At 40.7% G+C, this 19557-nt stretch overlaps 1 protein-coding gene across 1 annotated transcript; it reads right to left on the reverse strand.

Moving 5' to 3' along the window:
* Nucleotides 1–1636: 1636 nt before the first annotated feature.
* On the reverse strand, nucleotides 1637–16959 carry hira (histone cell cycle regulator a). The gene is made up of 25 exons (XM_028995840.1): nucleotides 16377–16959; nucleotides 15896–15958; nucleotides 15699–15809; nucleotides 15508–15598; nucleotides 15268–15362; nucleotides 15076–15171; nucleotides 14618–14778; nucleotides 14136–14303; nucleotides 13164–13277; nucleotides 12559–12629; nucleotides 12296–12401; nucleotides 11895–12110; nucleotides 11454–11539; nucleotides 10491–10658; nucleotides 10239–10385; nucleotides 9462–9666; nucleotides 9270–9368; nucleotides 8746–8894; nucleotides 7851–8012; nucleotides 6845–6903; nucleotides 6587–6692; nucleotides 6096–6218; nucleotides 5598–5761; nucleotides 3699–3787; nucleotides 1637–2426 (listed from the first exon to the last, which is right to left on the reverse strand). Exons 1-25 carry the CDS (start codon nucleotides 16411–16413, stop codon nucleotides 2310–2312), a joined length of 3003 nt encoding a protein of 1000 aa, XP_028851673.1. The 5' UTR covers nucleotides 16414–16959; the 3' UTR covers nucleotides 1637–2309.
* Nucleotides 16960–19557: the final 2598 nt, after the last annotated feature.

Here is a 19557-nt window from a genome sequence, read left to right on the forward strand (position 1 = left end):
CAGATGAAGTCCTCATGAAAGCCCCGCTGACACTGTCTTGCCATTTGGATATTGATCATGTTTGATACTTACAGACCTTTTGCTTTCACCTCCTGTGAGGCTTAAAGCTCCATCTTGTAGCTGCTGTAATGGGTTCAGAACAGGACCTGACAGGGTTTTGTTTCTACCAGGGGGATCTGCGCTTTTTTTTCGGTCCAGAGCAATCTGGTGCATCCCTGACAAAGGCAATGGCCGGTGCAACCGTGTTTACCCATCATGACAGCGACGATGCCGCTCCGCCCGCCAGGTGAAGAGGATTGTCGGTCCAAGGCCCGATCCTGGCCATCTCATTTTGTCCACTGACACTAGTGATAAAAGCCTGGAGGGGACATCTGTCGGCCCTCGGACCAAACGCTGCGGGGTGCTTTCCCCCTTTGCCACTGAGCGGTTAGAGGTTTTGAAAGTGAGTATGCCAATACCTGCCAACCTCTTCTCCCCTTTACATGACCTTCAGAATGACGTCTTTGTGTTTAAAGCTTGCTGTGCGGTGGCGGCTGAGGAGGCAAATTCCCACCCTTTTCTCCCTTTCTGTACAACATCAAGCGGATTCTGTTCCACGGCAGACTGTGCTGTTGGTTTTTATTGATCTCATAGGGTGCCGTACCACCTCAGCTATTTGTACGGCTGTTGTGGTGGATGAAAGTTAAGGTTCTTGGGTGCTGGGTGAAGTGGGAATGCTTGAAGATAAAACTAAAAGCCCCAAGTGAGCCCCAAGCAGGCCTTTATTCTGAGGCATGTCTGATTCAATCTAAGTGCAGCAGCATAAGTACAATGTACAAAAGAATGTTGTTTTAGAATCAAGACCGTTTCTGAATTGTATTACACTAATTCACAAGACGTTTTCTGTCATCAACTATATTTTTGTCAATGGGCAAGTGGACATTAGAATAGCATTCTTAAAAGCAGTGTTTTTTGTTTTTTTTTTTAAAACCTTTTTCTTGTTTTGCTAATTGAAATTCTGATGGCAAAGTAGGACTTGTTTAATTTTTTGACATAGCTACTTCTGGCAAGCTTGAAAAAATGAATAATTCAAAGAGTGCCCTACAAAGTATGTGTTCCTCAAAGTAGGAGCACACGCACACGCACACGCACACACACACTTATTGACAGGTGAGTCAGTGCCGGCTGACCTTGTCATGAAGACCTTTCCTTGTGTAGAAATATTCAATATGGCCAGTTTCTGTGCAGCCAATTGTGACTCTCTACTGCCCCCTTGTGTTAACAGTATAGAACAGTTGCCCAGAAATAAGTGTCCCACGGCACCCTCAAACAGAATTAATATAGCTTTTATTCCATCCTTCTTTAAGGCTGAACTATGCCCTTTCTTTGGCATTATTCCATAAGGTACCATTACACAGCAAACTGTGCGATAAGGGTTGATAAACTGTCATTAGATGGCACAACAATTTACAGCCATTTTATAAAATAATAATAATTTAGTAAGTTAGTATCAACAAAAGAAATGCTTAAAATCTCATTCCAGTAACTTAAAGTATTACTTGATTAATTAAAACTTTACCGTAAGGGTTGAGAATTCAATGATACCAGATACAAAATATTAACAAAGAAAAAAAAAAAAAAATCAAATGCATTGAGCATCAGTCAAATTATTTATTCCCCCTATGTGTCCTGCCCTTTATTTTATAGAAAATGGAAAAAAAGAAATTGCCTTATACAAACATTTACAAATGTCTACCAGAGAGAGGCTGTACAAAGGGAAAAGGGTAGGGTCAAGTCTTTACGCTGGGGAGTCTTTCCCCGCAAAACATGGCTGTGTCCATCCATAGTGCCTCTCTCCTCTCACCTTCAGTTGAGTGAGAGCTCAAACAAAACAAAAAAAAAAGCCATAACAAAAAAAAACTAAATAGCAGATTTCTACATGCGGCCATACCAGTGTAGGGCCAGACAGATGTCAAGGAGAAAAGCGGGATGAAGAAGGGCACCTTGTCCACCTCGTAAAATCATTAACACAGAAAAAGGACATTAATGGCACCACAATTTAAAACATAATATTAGACAAATTATTTATTTATTATTAGAAAAGAAAAACACTTCATAGGTTTGCACTTTTCCTACTAGTGTCTCATTATTTCATCACCAGAATTTGGTTAAAGCAGTTTGTGTCCATCCTATGGACCATGTTTCCTTCGGGGAACTGTCTGCTATGAGGGGGAGGCTGGCGTTCCCAGGGATCAGCAGGGGGAACAGCGTGCCACTGGCTGGCGGACTGACTGGCCTTTAGGGAGGATGTACAGGGGGCTAGAGAAGTACTATTTGTTGCGAAGAAGCTCCAGTTGGTCTTGGTACTCGGTGAAGAGCCTCTGGAAACGGAGGTTCTGTCCAATTACAGGCAGCACTTCCATCAACAAGTCTCTCTTCCGAAGCCCCTGCAAAACAGCGTTAAAATGTCATGTTATGTTTCTCACCCAGTCAGTGGTATAAAGCAGTAAGTAGTAAAATGTAGATGGTCCAACCGTATCTACAACCACATCTAAACTAGAGTAGAGAGATTGCTTAGAGAACGACAAACAAACAGAATATATAGCAGGAAATAGGCAATGAGGCACTGGGTTAATGAAGCTAAACCAGCAAACATCTTTCGTTTTCGTTTCGTCTTCCATATAAATCAGTCCTGGCTGAGTACTTGGTTTGAAAATTCTTAAAAATACATCCTATCTTCTGTAGACGTCCTACTAAGTCAACAGAGGAGTGGGTAAGTGTGGAGGTGAAAGGTAGAGTATGTGTATGTGTGTGTGTGTGTGTGTGTGTGTACGCGTGTGTGTGTGTGTGTACGCGTGTGTGTGTGTGTGTGTGTGTGTGTGTGTTCACCTGGTGTCAGCCAATACTGCGTTAAACCTCTGACCCTAGCCTCCCTGTCCAGCACTTAGTTTCTGAAGGTTTTGCTGACCCAATCAAAATGCTGCACAAGCCAAAGAAATTATCAATTATGGCAGGCACTACATCTAAATCTCTGTTCCTCCAAATCTCCAAAGTTTAAGACACTTACACAAGAGTAATTTCTACCATCATACATCAGTCTCTGAACACGTTCCTGTCTCTGAGGTATGCTGGACCTCATGTCTTAGTTTTCAGTGTAACACACTACCCCAAAAGGCAGCTGTATGCCTTTTTAATATTATCTAATAAATTCAATTTGGCATATGTGGAGACTAATTGAGTACTGACTACTGAAAGACTAACTAACAGTGTTCTTCCAAAGACAAATTGGATATTTCAGATATTATTTTCAGACTTGAAGGACTCAGAATTTCCAGTATAAATAACATGTGGTACCATTCTCAACATAACAGTGCCGCCCGCTCATGTTGTAGTCATGTAGTCAGCAGATGCATCAGTGTTGGTGGGATCCATATCACAAATTCGTATCAATGTTGGCCAACAGCTCTCATGTCTCCTGAAACTGTCTACTGAAGGAAGTATACAAGATGCTACACACAACAACCACTGGACTACAGCATCATACATTGTGTGGACAGTAGGCCAGTGTGCACAAATTACAATTGTGAACATAAAAACAAAACAATGTTCTGACCCATTTTCATTTCATATACTTGTTCCACTTGTCTCATCTAAATTTGGACGTGCACCTCAGCCTACATTTTCATGGTGTGAATGCATTTGAAAATCAAAAGGCTTACCAGCACATTGGGCTCCCAGGCGCTGCCGCTGGATTTATGGACTGGTCCCAGTAAGTCTTTACAGAGCTCACGCAACCTCTGCTCATAACCTGCAATGCCATGCAACACAGACCACTCAAGCACATTTACGTTCACTCTCACAAGGTTACAGACTCACAGCTAAATAGGATTATTTAAGTTCAAATATATGATTAGCAATTTCAACACTCAAAGCCTGCACCTTAATACACGGAGGCAGCGGACACAACACGCTTCCTGCACATTTGTTGCTTTTCGGGAAGAAGTTCTCAGGTTTCACCAAAAAAATTGTGATCCTGGTCCCCAAGACCGAAACCACAAATAAAGCCCAATGTCCAAAATGACAGTCGTGGCCAAAGGTTTTGAAAATGACACAAATACTGTTATTCACAAAGTTTGCTGCTTTTGTTTTTAGATCTTTTGTCACTTGTTTCTGTGGTATATTGAAGTAGAATTACAAGCATTTTATTGACAATTACATCACATTTATGCAAAGAGTAAATATTTGCGGTGTAGTAGTACTTGTACTTTTGTATATTGCAACAGCAATAAAGGGTTCTTATCATCATCATCATCATCAACCTATGGGCCAAATCTGGACTGATGGCAACCCATTCCTTCATAATCAGTGCTTTGAGTTTGTCAGAATTTGTGGGGTTTTGTTTGTGGTCAATCCTCAAGAGACAGGTGGACAAATTCTTAATTGGATTAAGGTCCGGGGAGTTTCCTGAACGTGGACCTAAAATTTCAATGTTTTGTTCCCCGAGCCACTTGGTTATCAGTGCCACATCATGCTGGAAAAGCCATTGTTCTTCACCGAACTGGACTTGGATGGTTGGGAGAAGTTGCTGTTGGAGGATGTTTTGGTACCATACCATTCATTGATTTGTTCTTAGGCAAAATTGTGAGTAAGAATGGTCTCTGAATGCTTTACTGTTGGCACGAGACAGGACTGATGGTAGCCCTCACCTTTTCTTATCCAGACAATAATTTTCCCAGATGCCCCAAACAATCAGAAAGGGGCTTCATCAGAGAACTTTACTTCATCCCTGTACTTTTTACAGAATATCAGTATGTCCTTGATGTTTTTCTTGGAGAGAAGAGACTTCTTTGCTGCCCTTCTTGACACCAGGTCATCCTCCAAAAGTCCTCTCCTCACTGTGCATGCAGATGCCCTCACACCTGCCTGCTGCCATTTCTGAGCAAGCTCTGCACTGGTGGCACCATGATACAGAAGCTGAATCCTCTTTAGGAGACGGTCCTTCTTGCTGGACTTTCTTGGGTGCCCTGAAGCCTTCTTCACAACCTCTCTCTTTGAAGTTTTTGATGATCTGATAAATGGTTGATTTAGGTGCAATCTTAGTAGTTATGACTACTTGTGTTCCCTTACAGGTAAGCATGGTCACAGAGGAAGAACAATGCACAAAGACCAAGGATCACCCTCCTTTTAAAGCATCCAGTCTCAATCAGCGTGACAGAATGATCTCCAGCCTTGTGCTCCTCAACTCTCACTTGTGTTAGAGAGGATCACTGAAATTATCTCAGCAGGGCTGAAATGCAGTGGAATTCATTTTATGGGATTAAGTTCTTTTTCATGGCAAAGAGGGACTTTGCAATTCATCTGATCAAACTTCATAACATTCTGGAGTTTATGTAAATTGGCACAATAAAAAATGGAAGCAGCAACTTTGACAGTATGTGTCATTCTCAATATTTTGGCCATGACCGTAGTAATCAGTCATCTAGTATACGGGTTTATTTGCCATCGGAGCTATAGGAAAACTCAACCTTAGTCTTTGTCCTCAATTCAAAAAAGTAATAGGAAAAGCTCATACTTATTACACAAGTTTTTTTTTTTTTTTTTTTTTTGCACAGTCTCACCCTCATTGACCAGGAAGCGGGTGTATATGATAAGCCAGTGCCGGTACTCAGTGCTTGAGCTCAGGGTGAGCGAGGAGGAGAGCTGGTTCTCCAAGAATGCCAAGGTCATGCCCTGCTGCAAGTGGTGGGGTGTAGAGGAGAGCCTGGTGGCCAGTCGACCCGCACTGCGAACACAACGACAAAATGGTAAAATTTATTCACAATAGAATGAGTTTAAAATGTATCAACTAAAATTAATCATTACATTAACATTCTATATTACTATAAACTACACAAACACAATTTTTATATATTTAGGTTATTTTGGGTTTATTATGAGTGTTCTATAATAGTGATTTCTATAGCTGAACAGCAATATGAGGGTGAACATTTTTAGTCACCATACCAGGTGAGTTCTTATGAAAATATTTGATATTGGAATTTTGTACACTTAACACTTGAATATCACGGTGCCTAAACTGACAGTAAATGATTTAAGAATCAGGAAAACTCCTCTACCTGATATTGCGGCCCTGCATAATGGATAGGGGTCCTGTAGTGCCCATTGCATCCTGGGAGGTCAGGCAGTTCCTGAAGTCTGCACACTGCACCAAGGAATCCTGCTTATCAGCGATCAGGTTCCTGAGAGGGGAACACCGCATTTAAAAAGCAGGGTTAATACACCAAATAATATAAACACTCGTTCTTCTTAAAACTAAATAACCTAATGACAGCTAAAACTCCTAATGACAGCTGTAAATGAACAGTTAATTGTGTTCTTTGTGAAACTGTGCATGCCACTGAACATTAAAGCTGCATCAAAAGAATATTTACTTTAATAGTGGCTTACTTTACACAAATGAAATGAATGATAGTAAGATTCAGGTTGACTTGGATTATCATTGATTTGGATAATGAATAAACATCTCTTGGGAGTCTTATTCATATTTTCAGTAAGAGATTTGAATGGCTTATTTAGCCTATTCAAGCCTCTAAGAGCCTGACTGTACCAAGTCTCCAAGGAAGAGTTGAAGCAGTAGGATTTGCCATTGGAGAGGCCGATGACAGGAACTCCCTGCTGGGTGAGCAGCGTTTGGGTGATGGTGATGTCTGCACCTGCCAGAGAAAGATGAGGAAAAGGAAAAGAAAAAAGAAAATCGGAAATTCAGGAACCATCTGGAATATTGGTGGAGTGCAGAGCAATGCAAAGATGCAATTCCTCACATAAACATGGACTGACAAATAAGAAAAAAAAATTGTGTTCTCACCTGAAAGCACTGTATGCAGTGACTCATTTTTGACCAGCGCAATCTGCTTCTGTACATCCCTGTTCATAAAGAAATGAACCATGAATAACAAGTAGAATAAAATGTAGCAACATAGCAGTAACAAACACTGGCCAATAAAATAACTAAAATAAATGAAACTGATCTGTAGACTTGTATTTTAAATCGATAAATATATCATGATAGATTAACGTCGTTTCGATAATGACTTTTCCGACCCTCGCTCCTGTGACTACTCTCGCACTGCAAAGTTGCTCAAGTTTGTTGTGGCTGGAACAAATTAAATATGCATACCAGCACACTACTTGTCACCACTTGTGGATAATATCCCACATAACAATTCTGCATAGCTCAAGACTACACTTTTGCTGTAGACTTGTTCTCAAGCCAGCAATTCCTCAAAGCTTTTAGGTACAGTGTGTGCAACAAAACTTCACGGTTTTCAGGCCTCTGTAATTTGGAAAGCCCTTGGGAAAGGGTTTTAAATGTCCAAAATTACATGTACAATCAATTACCAGTTTATGCAAAACTGTATTCATTTCATATAACAGAATACTTGGTGCAGACACATTTTGGACCAGATCTCCGTGCTCTTGAGCGCTCACCATCCACCATATAAAGTGGCTCTTTAACAGACCCTTAAAGTCACCCATAAAACTGCCCTGTGAATTTAAGTGCCAATTTTAAAAAAGTAAATCAATAGCAATATTTTGCAGTATTTTGTACAATCCATTTTACCCTCTGTTTTAAAACACCCAGTGATATTGCCAGAACCGTACTATTTCTTTAGAGATTTATGACCAATATCTCTACATATCTCTATCATGTTTTTTTTTTTTTTGAAGATTAGATAGAGGCACCAATCGCTTTTATAAAAAAATTGTGAAAAATAATAATACAATTTATTTACCCAGTGCCCCAAACCAGTTGTGTCTGCAGCATTGTGGCTTAATGGACTTAATGTAAGCTGAGAAATTGAAGTCCTCACCAGACAGACAGTGTGGCTGCAGCAGTCAGTGCCATGACATAAAAGCCAGAGCAGTGCAGGCTGGACACTGGTGCTGGGAGAAGGATGGAAGGGATCAGCTTCCGTCCACATGCAGAAAAGATGGCGAGCGTTCGGTCTTCACAGGACACTGCTAGAAGATCACTACAGACATGGAGAGAGAGAGACCCAACGCAGTGAATTCTCAACATGCATCAGCTTTTGAATGAACTGAATCAAAAGTTAAATACAGCAAACCTTCCACAACATAATTGTCCTGTTAATGATTATTAACATAATAATTAGACCTCCATGATGAGGCAATGAATTTTACAACCAATTTGCCTTTTAATGCAGCCCAATGGAGGCAAGGCTTACAAGAACTCCCATGATAAATAAAAGGGAGGGGGAAAGATGGATCTTTCTAAAATTTACACTCTGATATACTGATCATGTAGAAAATATATTTCTACAGCTGTTTCAGTATTTTATTATGATATAGCCAAAAAACAAACAAACATAATTTGCATGAGAAGAGTTCATTCCAGTCTCAGGAATACAATAGCTCTATATTGGTATAATTCTTACCCATTCCCTTAACCCATCCCCATAATTGCACTCTCCACAATTAAATTATTTTATTTGTTGTTAACCATATTCATACATAAAGAAGATTCATTACACAAATGATATTGCAATAAAAAATTGTTATTTTTATAGCAGCTATTATGAGATGCTCCCAGTCTGATTTATCATCATCCAATCATTTTTTGAATGGGTTACCGTTTTTCAGAATCTATTTTTAAGAAAGCAATTTTGTGTATGGCCGTCTCACACATGAACAGCTACTCTGATAGAGAGCAGAGCCACGACCCCACCCTTTCACTCAGAAACTGACCAGCTTCCTGTGGCAATGGTGATACGACTAGGCAGCAGGGCATCCCATTCTCGGCCATCCCTACAGCAGCGAAGCTGGCTGAGACGTGACCCGGACACTGTAGACACTTCATTCTCCACCTCTAAATATACAGAGGGCTCTGCACACACCTGAACATAACAGCGTGTATTAAGTCAAAAGAACATGTTTGTGCATACAGACAAGATTATATTTGTGCAAAGATTGTACCTAAGCCTAACCTAATTGGTCAGTTTGGACTGGACTTCAGCATTGACTTTTTGAACAAATCCCAATTACCAGTCTTTTTTTTTTTTTTTTTTTTTTAACAATTCAGACAAGCATGAAGGATTTTCACAGTAAGTGGAAAAATACAATGATCCTCATAACAGCATTCCGTGTGTGTATAATATACCTTTTCTTCTACCACAATAAATACCTAAGTACTGTTACATTTTATATCCATTATAATTAATAAAAGAATGCAAACTGATTAGAGAAAAATTATGTAGTCAGAAGCCACCGACCTGTGAGGTGAAGGACTTCTGTACAGAAGGTGTGGGGAGACGGAGCAGTGCCGCCGGAGCTGCCACTCGCGAGGGTTCCTTCTCAGAGATTACCGGGGTCTGTGTGAGCCGGAAACAAAACAACCTGAGTGTAAGGTAGCAGGAGGTAAAAATGAGCACTGAATGAGCAGACAGTTAAATCTCCATAGTTACCGGCTGAAGAGACTGAGGCATGGGCATCATCAGCTTGGCATCTTTCCTGGGTCGTCCTTTTTTCCTCTTCTCCACCACCTCTCCCCCATCAATTTCAGTCTTTCTCTTGGGGATGGCGAGAGCTTTTGAAGCAATCTTGTCCTCACTGTCACTACTTGTATCTTCCTTGAGTTTCGAGTCTTTTAAAGTGCTGATGTCTTTGACTCTTAATATAAAAAAATTAATAAATAAATAAATAAATAATAATAAAAAAATAATAATTTAATGGCAATTTAATTGACCATTTACAAATAGATCTTTGGCAATAAACCTAAATGCATGAGAGGGGACTAAAATACTAGTGGACATTCAAAATACATCTAGTATATAGTTTACTGGTGGGATTGGTGCAGATAGACTTTTATGAGACAAATTAAAGTATTTCCTGCAAAAAAGTTGACAAAGTACTTTAAAACTAGACTAAAATTATGAACGGAAAAAATAAAGGCCATTTCAAAGAATAAAGAAAGTCTAAATCAAAAATAGCTCACAAAATTAACATATGCGAGTTGTTTTCACAGTAGGGACTAACAGTTGAATAATAAGTGAGTTTTTCCTGCTGCATGGTTATGGGTGTGTAATGTAGCAGTTGTAATTGTTGCAGATGTTGTGATTTATGTTAAATGCACCTTAAATTGCAGCTTTACATAATCTGATGTTGTGATAATTAATATCTGCTTAACTCCACAGGTTGGTGGATACATTTCTGGCTAACAATCAAGATAACAAAATGAATACCTGTCGAGAGGAGATACCCCAGCGGGTGACGAGGATATTGAAACTCCTGGCGTGGCCTTTGACCTCTCAGTGAATCGTGAATCTAAAGCTTTCATTGGTTCGATCTTGGTGGCTGAGGTGAACAAGTTTACAGATGATGTGCCAAGACTGAAATAAGAATTTTCAGAAAGAACAATGATAAGAAACAGAAAAGTTAGATGTATCTTCATGGTGACAATGCATATTGCACACAGAGATACAAGATTAAGGTACCCATCCTTGTTTTCCTCCAAGGTTTTTCCTGGTGATGGATCCTGTCCTGGCCGTAGTCCCAGAGAGTTTGCAGTGTTGGAGTCTGATGATAGTTGAGGGGTGAGCTGGGTGGACATAGAAGAGCCAGGCATGATGGGAACACTGTTGAACAGGGCAGGAGAAAAATCCCTGCAGAAACAACAGGAAAAGTGAAATTCTGAAAACAAAAAGCAAATTTCCACACATGATTAGTCAGAATAAAGCAAAATAATGAGTTCTTCAGCTACACTGACAAGTTTGTAAGACTGCAATGCCATTCCTCCGCATGCAAAAAAAATCTAAAAATCATTAAATGAGGAAACAAATGAGAAAACAAAATTTAGAGGCATAGCAAACATGACCGCAGATTTACATGGATCAAACCTCCAACCCCTATAACCTTTCAATTATACATAATACTGTGCCAGTGAACCAGATTGTTTTAAGAACATGAATTAAAATTTTGCATTTATGACAGCTATGGAACGCTGACGCTGTCGCACAAGAAACAGGGAATGACAACATGCCCAGACCTTAGGATCAAAATAGGAACTATTCTTAATACATGAAGAATAGCAGCCACCAGTGGCTGAAATGAGGCATCTGTTTCTGAAGTCAATTTAAGTGGCTCTTCAGTCAGTTAGATGACATACCAAACCCCAAATGCTGCTAAAAATGGTTTCATTCATTTCATTTGAATGTTCAAGAAAATAATGTGTAATAAGCACACATTTTAGGGTACATTAACTTCATACAGAAACAGTTCAATTTCAGAAGGCTGGTGGAGCTACAGTGCTTGAATAAAGGAAGAAAAAAAAAGTAGACTGTATGCAAGTATTTCTGGCACTTGTATTCAGGTCAGCTACGTCTTTACAGCAGGTGTGCTGCATTAAAAGCACAATGCTGTATTGTGCCTTTAGTGTGTGGAGTGTGTTTATGCCTTACCCTGTGTCAAGCTGTGCAATGCACAAGGGAGTGATCCTCCTTCTGCCATCTGCTGTTCGAGTTTCCACCTGTTTTTTCAGCAAATTCTGCAGGGAGAAAAGACAAAAGGGACTAACAAACAAAGCACAAACTCACAACCCCCAATAACAGCACATCAACAAGTGGTCTAATAAAACCGTGGGAACGGCATCGATGCTGGGCTTCACAATAATGGTCCGGCCCTTCTAGGCAGTTAGAGTAATCATTTCATATAACATCCACTAAAAATGGTTATCATGGCATTTCACAACAAATAACACTGTATTTATGAGTGATACACACAGGGGACATTGATTGGTTCCATTATATGAATATTATAAGATTCAAATACCTAATAATAAAAAAAGGTTTCAATTTAAATAAATAAATCTGATTCATGGGAGAAACAAATGTGGAAAATACCTTTCGAATGTCCTCAAGGGACTCTCCATTGACTACATTGGTGAGTTTTGGCGTTTGGCTCTCATGACCTGGACCAGAGACTGCGTTGGCATGCTCTGCACCTTGCCGTTCCTGCTGGTACTTCAGCATCTCTGGGTTCTCTATGACTGTTGTGGAGAGCTGGGTCTCCATGGTGATGGCCAAGCTCTTGCCATAGATGTTCTGGTGTATGGTGTTCTACAAAGAAGGAAATTCAAAAATTATAAATAAAACACCTTAAAAAAAAATCAAGCTCTGATGACCTGAGGTAAGGGCAAAAATCAAAAAAAAAAAAATGGCAGGTGAAAGAAAATGAACTGAATAGATGGAAAGGAAGAGACCATATACATTATGTGTGGGCCCTAATTTTTTTTCTTCTTTACCTTCTCCTCCTCACTCAGAGGGTCCCCAAGTTCATCCTGAGAGAAATCCAAAAATGCCACAGTGCCATCCATGGAGCACACTAGGATTCCCAAGCCATTCAGAATCCTGAATGACAAATATCGCATTTGGATTAAATGCTTTGTTGCATAAAATATCTAAAAAACATCTTACTGGCTAGATATCACTTCAGTCACATTCCCCCAGCAATATTTTTATATTTGTACAACATTATTTCATTTATTATTTCAATTCAGACACTCACCATGTAATATCCATGATGGATTTGTCAAACAGGTCGTGGATCACTACCAAGGGTCTTTTTAGCGAGGTCAGCTGAAAGGTCATTCACCCATCCATACATTACACACACACACACACACACACACACTTAAAATAAACATCTTTCCATTTAAATGATTCTAAAATCCAAGGAAACTAATTACGGGAAATTTGTGTTCCCCGTACTAGTGCACAAACATTCCTGGTGGATGAGAGGAACTTATGGAACAAGGACAAAAAAAAAAAAAATACCCTCTGAGGATAGAATTTCAACTGACTGAATTATGACACTGCAAAAGAAGGGCAACCTCAAACAGTTGCTTGTTGAATCCCTCTACCGCAGTGTTTGAGGTAGCACATTTTCAATCGCATCAGCATTAGCACTTGCTGTTCAGCACAAACGTCATAAGAAATCACTCTAGAATTTGATTGAAAGTCCTCCACTTGATTGAGTCACAAAAACGATCAGTAGATTTGTCTACTCTATACTGACTGAACATTTTATAGTCTTTGAGTCATGACATCGCATATCTGTAGCTGCTAACAGTCTGAACTTAGGAAAAGAATGAGTCTGAAGTCGTGTCTTACCCACACAGACAAAGAGCGGTCTTTACTCCCCACCGCGCAGCAGCAGTACGGGCAGCTGCCTTTCTGCGAGCTCCCGTTCTTCTGTTTCTTTTTAAAGATCTTGGGATTAAATTTCTGCAACAACAGAGCATAGCATAAAGTGTGGTTTGGTGACACCGAACACAAGCACAAAAAACAGAACTGGGATCCTAAAGTGAACATAGATTAAAGTAAGGCCAGGATCTCACGATATGATAAACAGGTCACAATATGATTATAATTTGTGATACTATACACACTATATTGTTCACTGAAAATGTAAAAACCGAGCTGAAATTCAAGATGCTGTGTACGATCTGTCATGTTATGCAATTTCACTCTGCCTATAATTTTAAGTAGCCAGCGGCACAGCGCCATCTACAGGAGTGGAGGTTGTAGTTGCACGCTGATTCTCATCTCTGCTGACCTCACTAAAGCAAAACGCTCGACAGCACCACCCGGTGGACTACATTTAAAATACAGATGTCCCTGTATCGATACACATCACCACGTAAAATATTTTTTACTGATATTTTAACAATCCTAGTTTAACATACTAGCATGCTAACAGTGCCACCAGAGGCACAATTTTTTACATTATTTGTTCCAGAAAGCTGTTGGTTATGCAATCGTTGGCTATACAGTATTTGGCGACTGTGCACAAAGTTAGGAAAAAAAAGTTCAATTTCATCATATCCATTCATAAAATACTAGCAACAGGCTAATTTAGTAAAAAATGGCACTAAATAGTTATGCTAATTAATTACTCACTCAATCTTAAAACTAATTTTATACTTTGTACATATATTCAGTGGTAATTTCATTTATTAATTTACTTACGTGCATGTTTTGCACAAGACAAGGTTTACAAAAAATGTAGATATGGACATATCTTCCACTATAAATAAAATAATAATAGTACACCAAAAAAAAGTAGAGCTGTTCAGTACTGACCACAACTGTGACTGCTTTCCTGTGACCAACAAAGTCCATGTTGGTCTTCCATCCATCCCTTTCAATAATCTGAGCTGTAGGTCCTGAGTTATTCATAGCGTGGGCAGAGACAATGTACTGACCATCCGGGGACCAGCTAAGGCGCAGAACATGAGTCGTTCCACCACACTGAAGAGGTAAATTAAGTCATTTGATTTTTAAAAATCAAATAAAACCTAACACTTCTATTACTTGTTCTTGTGCACTCAGAACAAATCATTAAATAAAATATATTATTTCACAGTATGCACATTAGCCTAAGGTATACATCATTACACCTGAAGATTAAAACACTCAAAAATATTAAATGTGTGAAGGTCAAAACCAGCAAATAGCTGGCTGATTCAGTCAAGTACAGTGCACACTACTTTAATTAAGTTAATCCTTAAATCCAGACATCCGTGCAACTCATGTGACGCTGAGGATTTACCCTGGAGTCTCACCTCATTGAAAGGCTTGGTGATGTTGGTCTCGAGCTGCCAGTCCATGGTCCTCCAGACCTTCAGGCTGTGATCATCAGCCTGGGAGGCAATGTACTTCCCTACAGGGTCCCAGGTGAGTCCTTTTACAAGCCCAGTATGTCCCTTCAGTGATGTAACAATTTCTGGGGAGAAATTATAAATGAAAGATCATGTTGCTTCATGCAGTCTTTCTAGAAAGAACCAAAGTGTGCTGCTTCCTCAAGGAGATCACGCTGCAAGCCCTAGCAACAGCATATGATTGGCCCATTGATGTTTTCTGAATCTCTGGAATGCAACTTCCCTCCCTTTTTCCCCAGCCAGTTTGCTATTCGGCATCAAAGACTAATTAGAAGACTGGATTAGCTTGCGTTTAAATGTAAAAAAAAAAAAAAAAAAGAAGAATAAATACAAGTTTTTTTTGTTTTGTTTATTTTCCCTACCTGGGAATTTGCGAGCGTTCCATATGACAATGGTGTTATCCACACTGCAGGAGGCCAACCACATGTCATGAGGAGACCAAGCAACGTCCATTACATCTGAACCCACGTGAAACAAAGCGTCAGCATCCATTTTTCACATTTATAACCCCATTGAAAAAAATATAAAACTTCATGAGCCATTTCAGGACTTGCCTCCTGTGTGATTTCGAAGAATTGTCACACATCGCCACTGTTCCACATTAGCCAACTTACTGCTGGACCCAAAGACAGTGCTGGGACCTATAAAGCTGTTTAAGAAGACAAAATGAACATTGACATTTGCCTATTTAAAAGAAAAAAGCATTTTACAAATTACATGCTGAATGCGCAGAAATGCTCAGAATCAAGGGGTTAGCAAGATTTACAAGGCAGAAAAAAAGCGCGCTGACGTACGCTGCTCGTTTCCAAACCATGACGAGCTTGTCGTCTCCCCCTGAGGCCAGGTAAAGTCCATTGTTTGACCAGCGGACACAGTTTACGCAGGCTGCAGGAAGGACGAATACAGGTAATCAACTAAAATGCCTGATGTCAAGACTAACACCAACAAAACACAAAGAGAAAAAAAAAAGTGCGTGGACGCATACCTAAGTGATTGTCCATTTGGCAAAGCATCTTGGGGACGTTCTCGTTCTTCTCGTCCTCCTCTCGGAGCACAGGGGCCATATTCCATATGACCACCTTCCCCGAATCGTCCCCTGTTGAAACATGCAAAGCACCATGAACCGTGGGCTGGATTTATAGCGCCCACATTCACATATAAAATGGTCCCGAATCCAATTACCTTGACCACCTGTAGCAAACTTGGTTCCATCCGGGTGGATGTCGACTGAAAATATTGGTTTGCCTGAACAAAAAAAAAAAAAAAAAAAAAAAAACACGGCAAAGTTAGCGGAGCAATCTTGCTAAATAAGGTAAGAAATGTTTCCCGATGTTCCGCAGCCATGTAAAGAATGATGATAATAGTGCGGGGAAAAAAAAAAAAAAAAAAGTCTCCGTTCGCGCTACATTGTTGCTGCTACGTTACTTCTGGGTCTGGACGGAACCCGCCTCGGTGGTTTGGCCTTTGCTCCAGTCCCAGTAATTCAAGACGCGCCGCCTGTCCGCAACTTCAAAATGGGTCCCGGGGTCCCCGGGCTCCTCTAACGTCGACCGAGGATGCCCCCTTCCACCCTCCGTCCCTCCCCAAAAAAAGAAAACAGCCCAACAAAAGCGCGAGTTGAAGCTCGGATTCCAGCACAACGCCGCGCCGCGCCGCTCCTCACCATTGTGATTGACCCAACTCGGCTTCAGCAGCTTCATTTCTGCCCGCCGCCGCGAGGGCTTTTTCGGTGCCGGAGTCGGTGCGAGACTTCGGGGCTCTCAGTGGAACTCCATTACTCTCCTCCTCCTCCTCCGCCTCCGCCTCCTCCAACCGGGGGTCTGTGAGGACAGTCGGTAGCGCAGGAGCCGCGACGGCGGCGGCGGCAGCAGCAGCGGCGTCGGCGGCGGCGCAGGAAGTATCCGCTCCGTCCGAGTTCCTCCAAAAACAAGAGTGCAGGAGCACAGATCCGCGCCCGCCCGCCCCGCCGGCCGCAATAAAGGTCCGCGGACCGGGCCGCCGGTCCACTTGTCGCGTCGGTTCGTCGGGCTGGAACCTGGCTCATAAGCGGGCTGGCTATCCGCAACAACAAAATATAGAACGCGTGAAATTATTCCCTCGATGAATAAATAATTACCGAGGGAAGAATAATAATTCCAATTAAAATTAAAAATAAAAAAAGAAAAGAAAAAGTTGAGACTTTTCGCGTGGACTCGCCAGCGCAGCCGAACGTTAATCGGCGCCCGGAGCGGCCGCTTCTGTCCCGAAAACGTCTTTTAAAAGTCGGAAGATTATTTTGACGCGGCGGCGGAAGCGCGTCGGCTTTTGTTTTGACAACCCGGAGCGGAAGTCGCGTGCTCGGCGGAGCCCGCCCGCGTCTTTGTGCTTCTCTTCCTCACATGATCCTCGCCTTTTTCCTTATATGATCGGAATACTTTGTTTCCGAGATGATTATAAAAAAACACGAGGTGACTGGAAGATGGCCGCACCTGTAGGGCTTTAAAAAAAACGTGCTTAGTTTTGTTATGTAGTTTAGACCACATAGGCTAATCCTTTGTTAGCTAGCGTGCTAGTTATGCGTTTTTTATTTGGTATATTAATTCAACATATTTTGTAATAGGCGTGATTTGGTTCACTGGCAGCGGGTAACCGGCCGTGTGCGGTGGTGTTTGTCGGTGATGTCTTTGAGCTACTGCGCAATCTGAGAATTGTGATGAATGGGCGATGCCCATCGCTCCCTGAGGCGACACCACCAAGCCCGGCCGAGCTCACCTCGGAACTCCCGGCTCGACACACCCTGCCATTTCGTAATGGGACTTCGCTGCCCGTTTTGCTACAGTGTGAGGACATTGTCAAGTTTAGTTTCGACGTGCGAATTTGGATTGACGGTGACACTTCCTCCCATAATCATGCTTCTAGAATGGAGCCCTACAGACCGTTCTCATGATGAAGATGAATGTACCAAATATGCATGAAAATGACTACATTTTAGGCATTATTTAGTTCACCAGTTTTCAATACAGTACATAGTATCACTAGAGGGCTTACAATCAGCAGTTACAGGGACAGTCCCCCTTGGAGCAACTTAAGGTTAAGTGTCTTGCTCGGGGACACAATGGTAGTAAATGGGATTTGAACCTGGGTCTTCTGGTTCATAGGTGAGTGTGTTACCCACTAGGTTACAACCACCCATATCAGAAGGTTGTAGGTTCAAATCCTGATCTACCAATGTGCCACTGAGCAAACCACCATCCCCACCTTCTATAACTGCTCTGTGTTTCACAATGACAATCACTTCGCTTTCACATTGAGAACAGCTGATCCCAACATCAGACACTTATTCAGTTATGTCTTCTCAAAGGTTTGCCGGTTCCACTGAGGTCCCCTTGATGAAGGCACCATCCCGACACACTGCTTACTAAGGGTGATGCAGGGGTCACATTTCACTGGGAGCTGTCACATATGACATCTAATCACTTTCTCTTACCATGTGGTAAGAACATTAATAAGATAATGACAAGGCAAACAGATTTTTGTCATTTATTAATCATATCACACATGGGAAATGCAATAGAAAAAGAGGGGGGGGGGGGTTACATAAAAGTACTGGTGACCAAAAGTTTGATTCTTTTCAGTCTTACGTCCTATGCCCGGCCAGTTCATTTACTGTAAAATACAGTACACCTACAAATCACTGATTCTCAGTTAAGAGCAATACCAGCATTACAATCCCTTATAGTTTGCCAATATTTTTTTTTACTTAAAAAAAAAAAAGGCTCCAAACTTAATTTCTTCCCCAGAAACATAGGTCTTGGAAAAATATTTGCATCCTGATGGATGTAAAGTCTTCTTGCTGCCACTCAGAACACTTGCAGGTTGAGAAGTCTTGACTGATATGTTCTGAAATGGTTTGTGATGGTGCAATAGTGTCTTTAAATTGCACATTGATCACTGAATGTAACAGTATTGCTGAATTACTCCAAAGCACAGACACCTTGCCATGAGAATGTTATACTGCTCATTCCAAAGGATGGTCTTGTTATGAAAATCCAACATGCTTCCCGGAATGTCTAGTCTTCAGTAACACTGGATTTGCAGAATATTTAATCATGCTTCAAATAAATTTGAACAAATTTGAACATTAATCCTGATCAATGTTGTACCACTCCATTTGCATTGATGAAATTCAACCCTCTTTAACCCACTTCATTTTCATTCGACAGCCAAGACATTTTACAATCCCAACCCTGATTCAAACAATTACAAACATTAATTCGCTAGTTGTTCTGAATTTGTTTAAGCCTTTTTTTCTTTAAAATTGATTTAAATCACTTTGATGAAGCTGAAATGTGAGTGGTGCGCGGTGAAACTGACTTCGATCTTAAACTAGGTTGAGAATGAGAACATACACAAGAGTTTACATACAGTCCCAACAGACCTTATAAAAAGCACATTCATGTTAGTGGAAGCTTTGGAATGACTTCAGCTCTGCAAAGTGGCAGGTTTGCAAAATTAGCCTTTTGCCTCTTTTAAAGACATTCAATTGATATATTATTTTAGTTTTTTTTCTTTTCCATTTTAATAATAAACAGCTACGTGTACTTATGCTCTTTTCAAAAATAAATAAGAAAATAGAAGTTTGTGATTGGTCCATGAGGTAAAAGGTTAAAAAAAAAAAAAAAAAGCACTGGAAGGGAAAGATTATTTTGAAGAAAAAAAAAAAAAAAAAATCAACTACACATAAAAATAGCGAACGTGTAAGGTAAGGTTTGAAGTGAAAAGATTTCGGGTGGAAAAGAAAACTGAAGACGTGAGAGAAAATACTCAAGAGGTTGCATCTGCACCCGCCTACCATCTACGCCAAG

This window comes from Denticeps clupeoides, chromosome 11 (assembly GCF_900700375.1).
Source record: "Denticeps clupeoides chromosome 11, fDenClu1.1, whole genome shotgun sequence".
In the NCBI taxonomy this organism is placed as follows: Eukaryota; Metazoa; Chordata; class Actinopteri; order Clupeiformes; family Denticipitidae; genus Denticeps; species Denticeps clupeoides.

Excerpts from the sequence above, each read along its gene's own strand:
- hira (XM_028995840.1), bottom strand. The coding sequence starts at position 16,413 with ATGAAGCTGCTGAAGCCGAGTTGGGTCAATCACAATG. Across the intron at positions 14,779-15,075 it reads GAACGCTCGCAAATTCCCAG|AAATTGTTACATCACTGAAG; the intron begins GTAGGGAAAATA and ends ATTTCTCCCCAG. Across the intron at positions 6,219-6,586 it reads AACTCTTCCTTGGAGACTTG|GAACCTGATCGCTGATAAGC; the intron begins GTACAGTCAGGC and ends TTCCCCTCTCAG.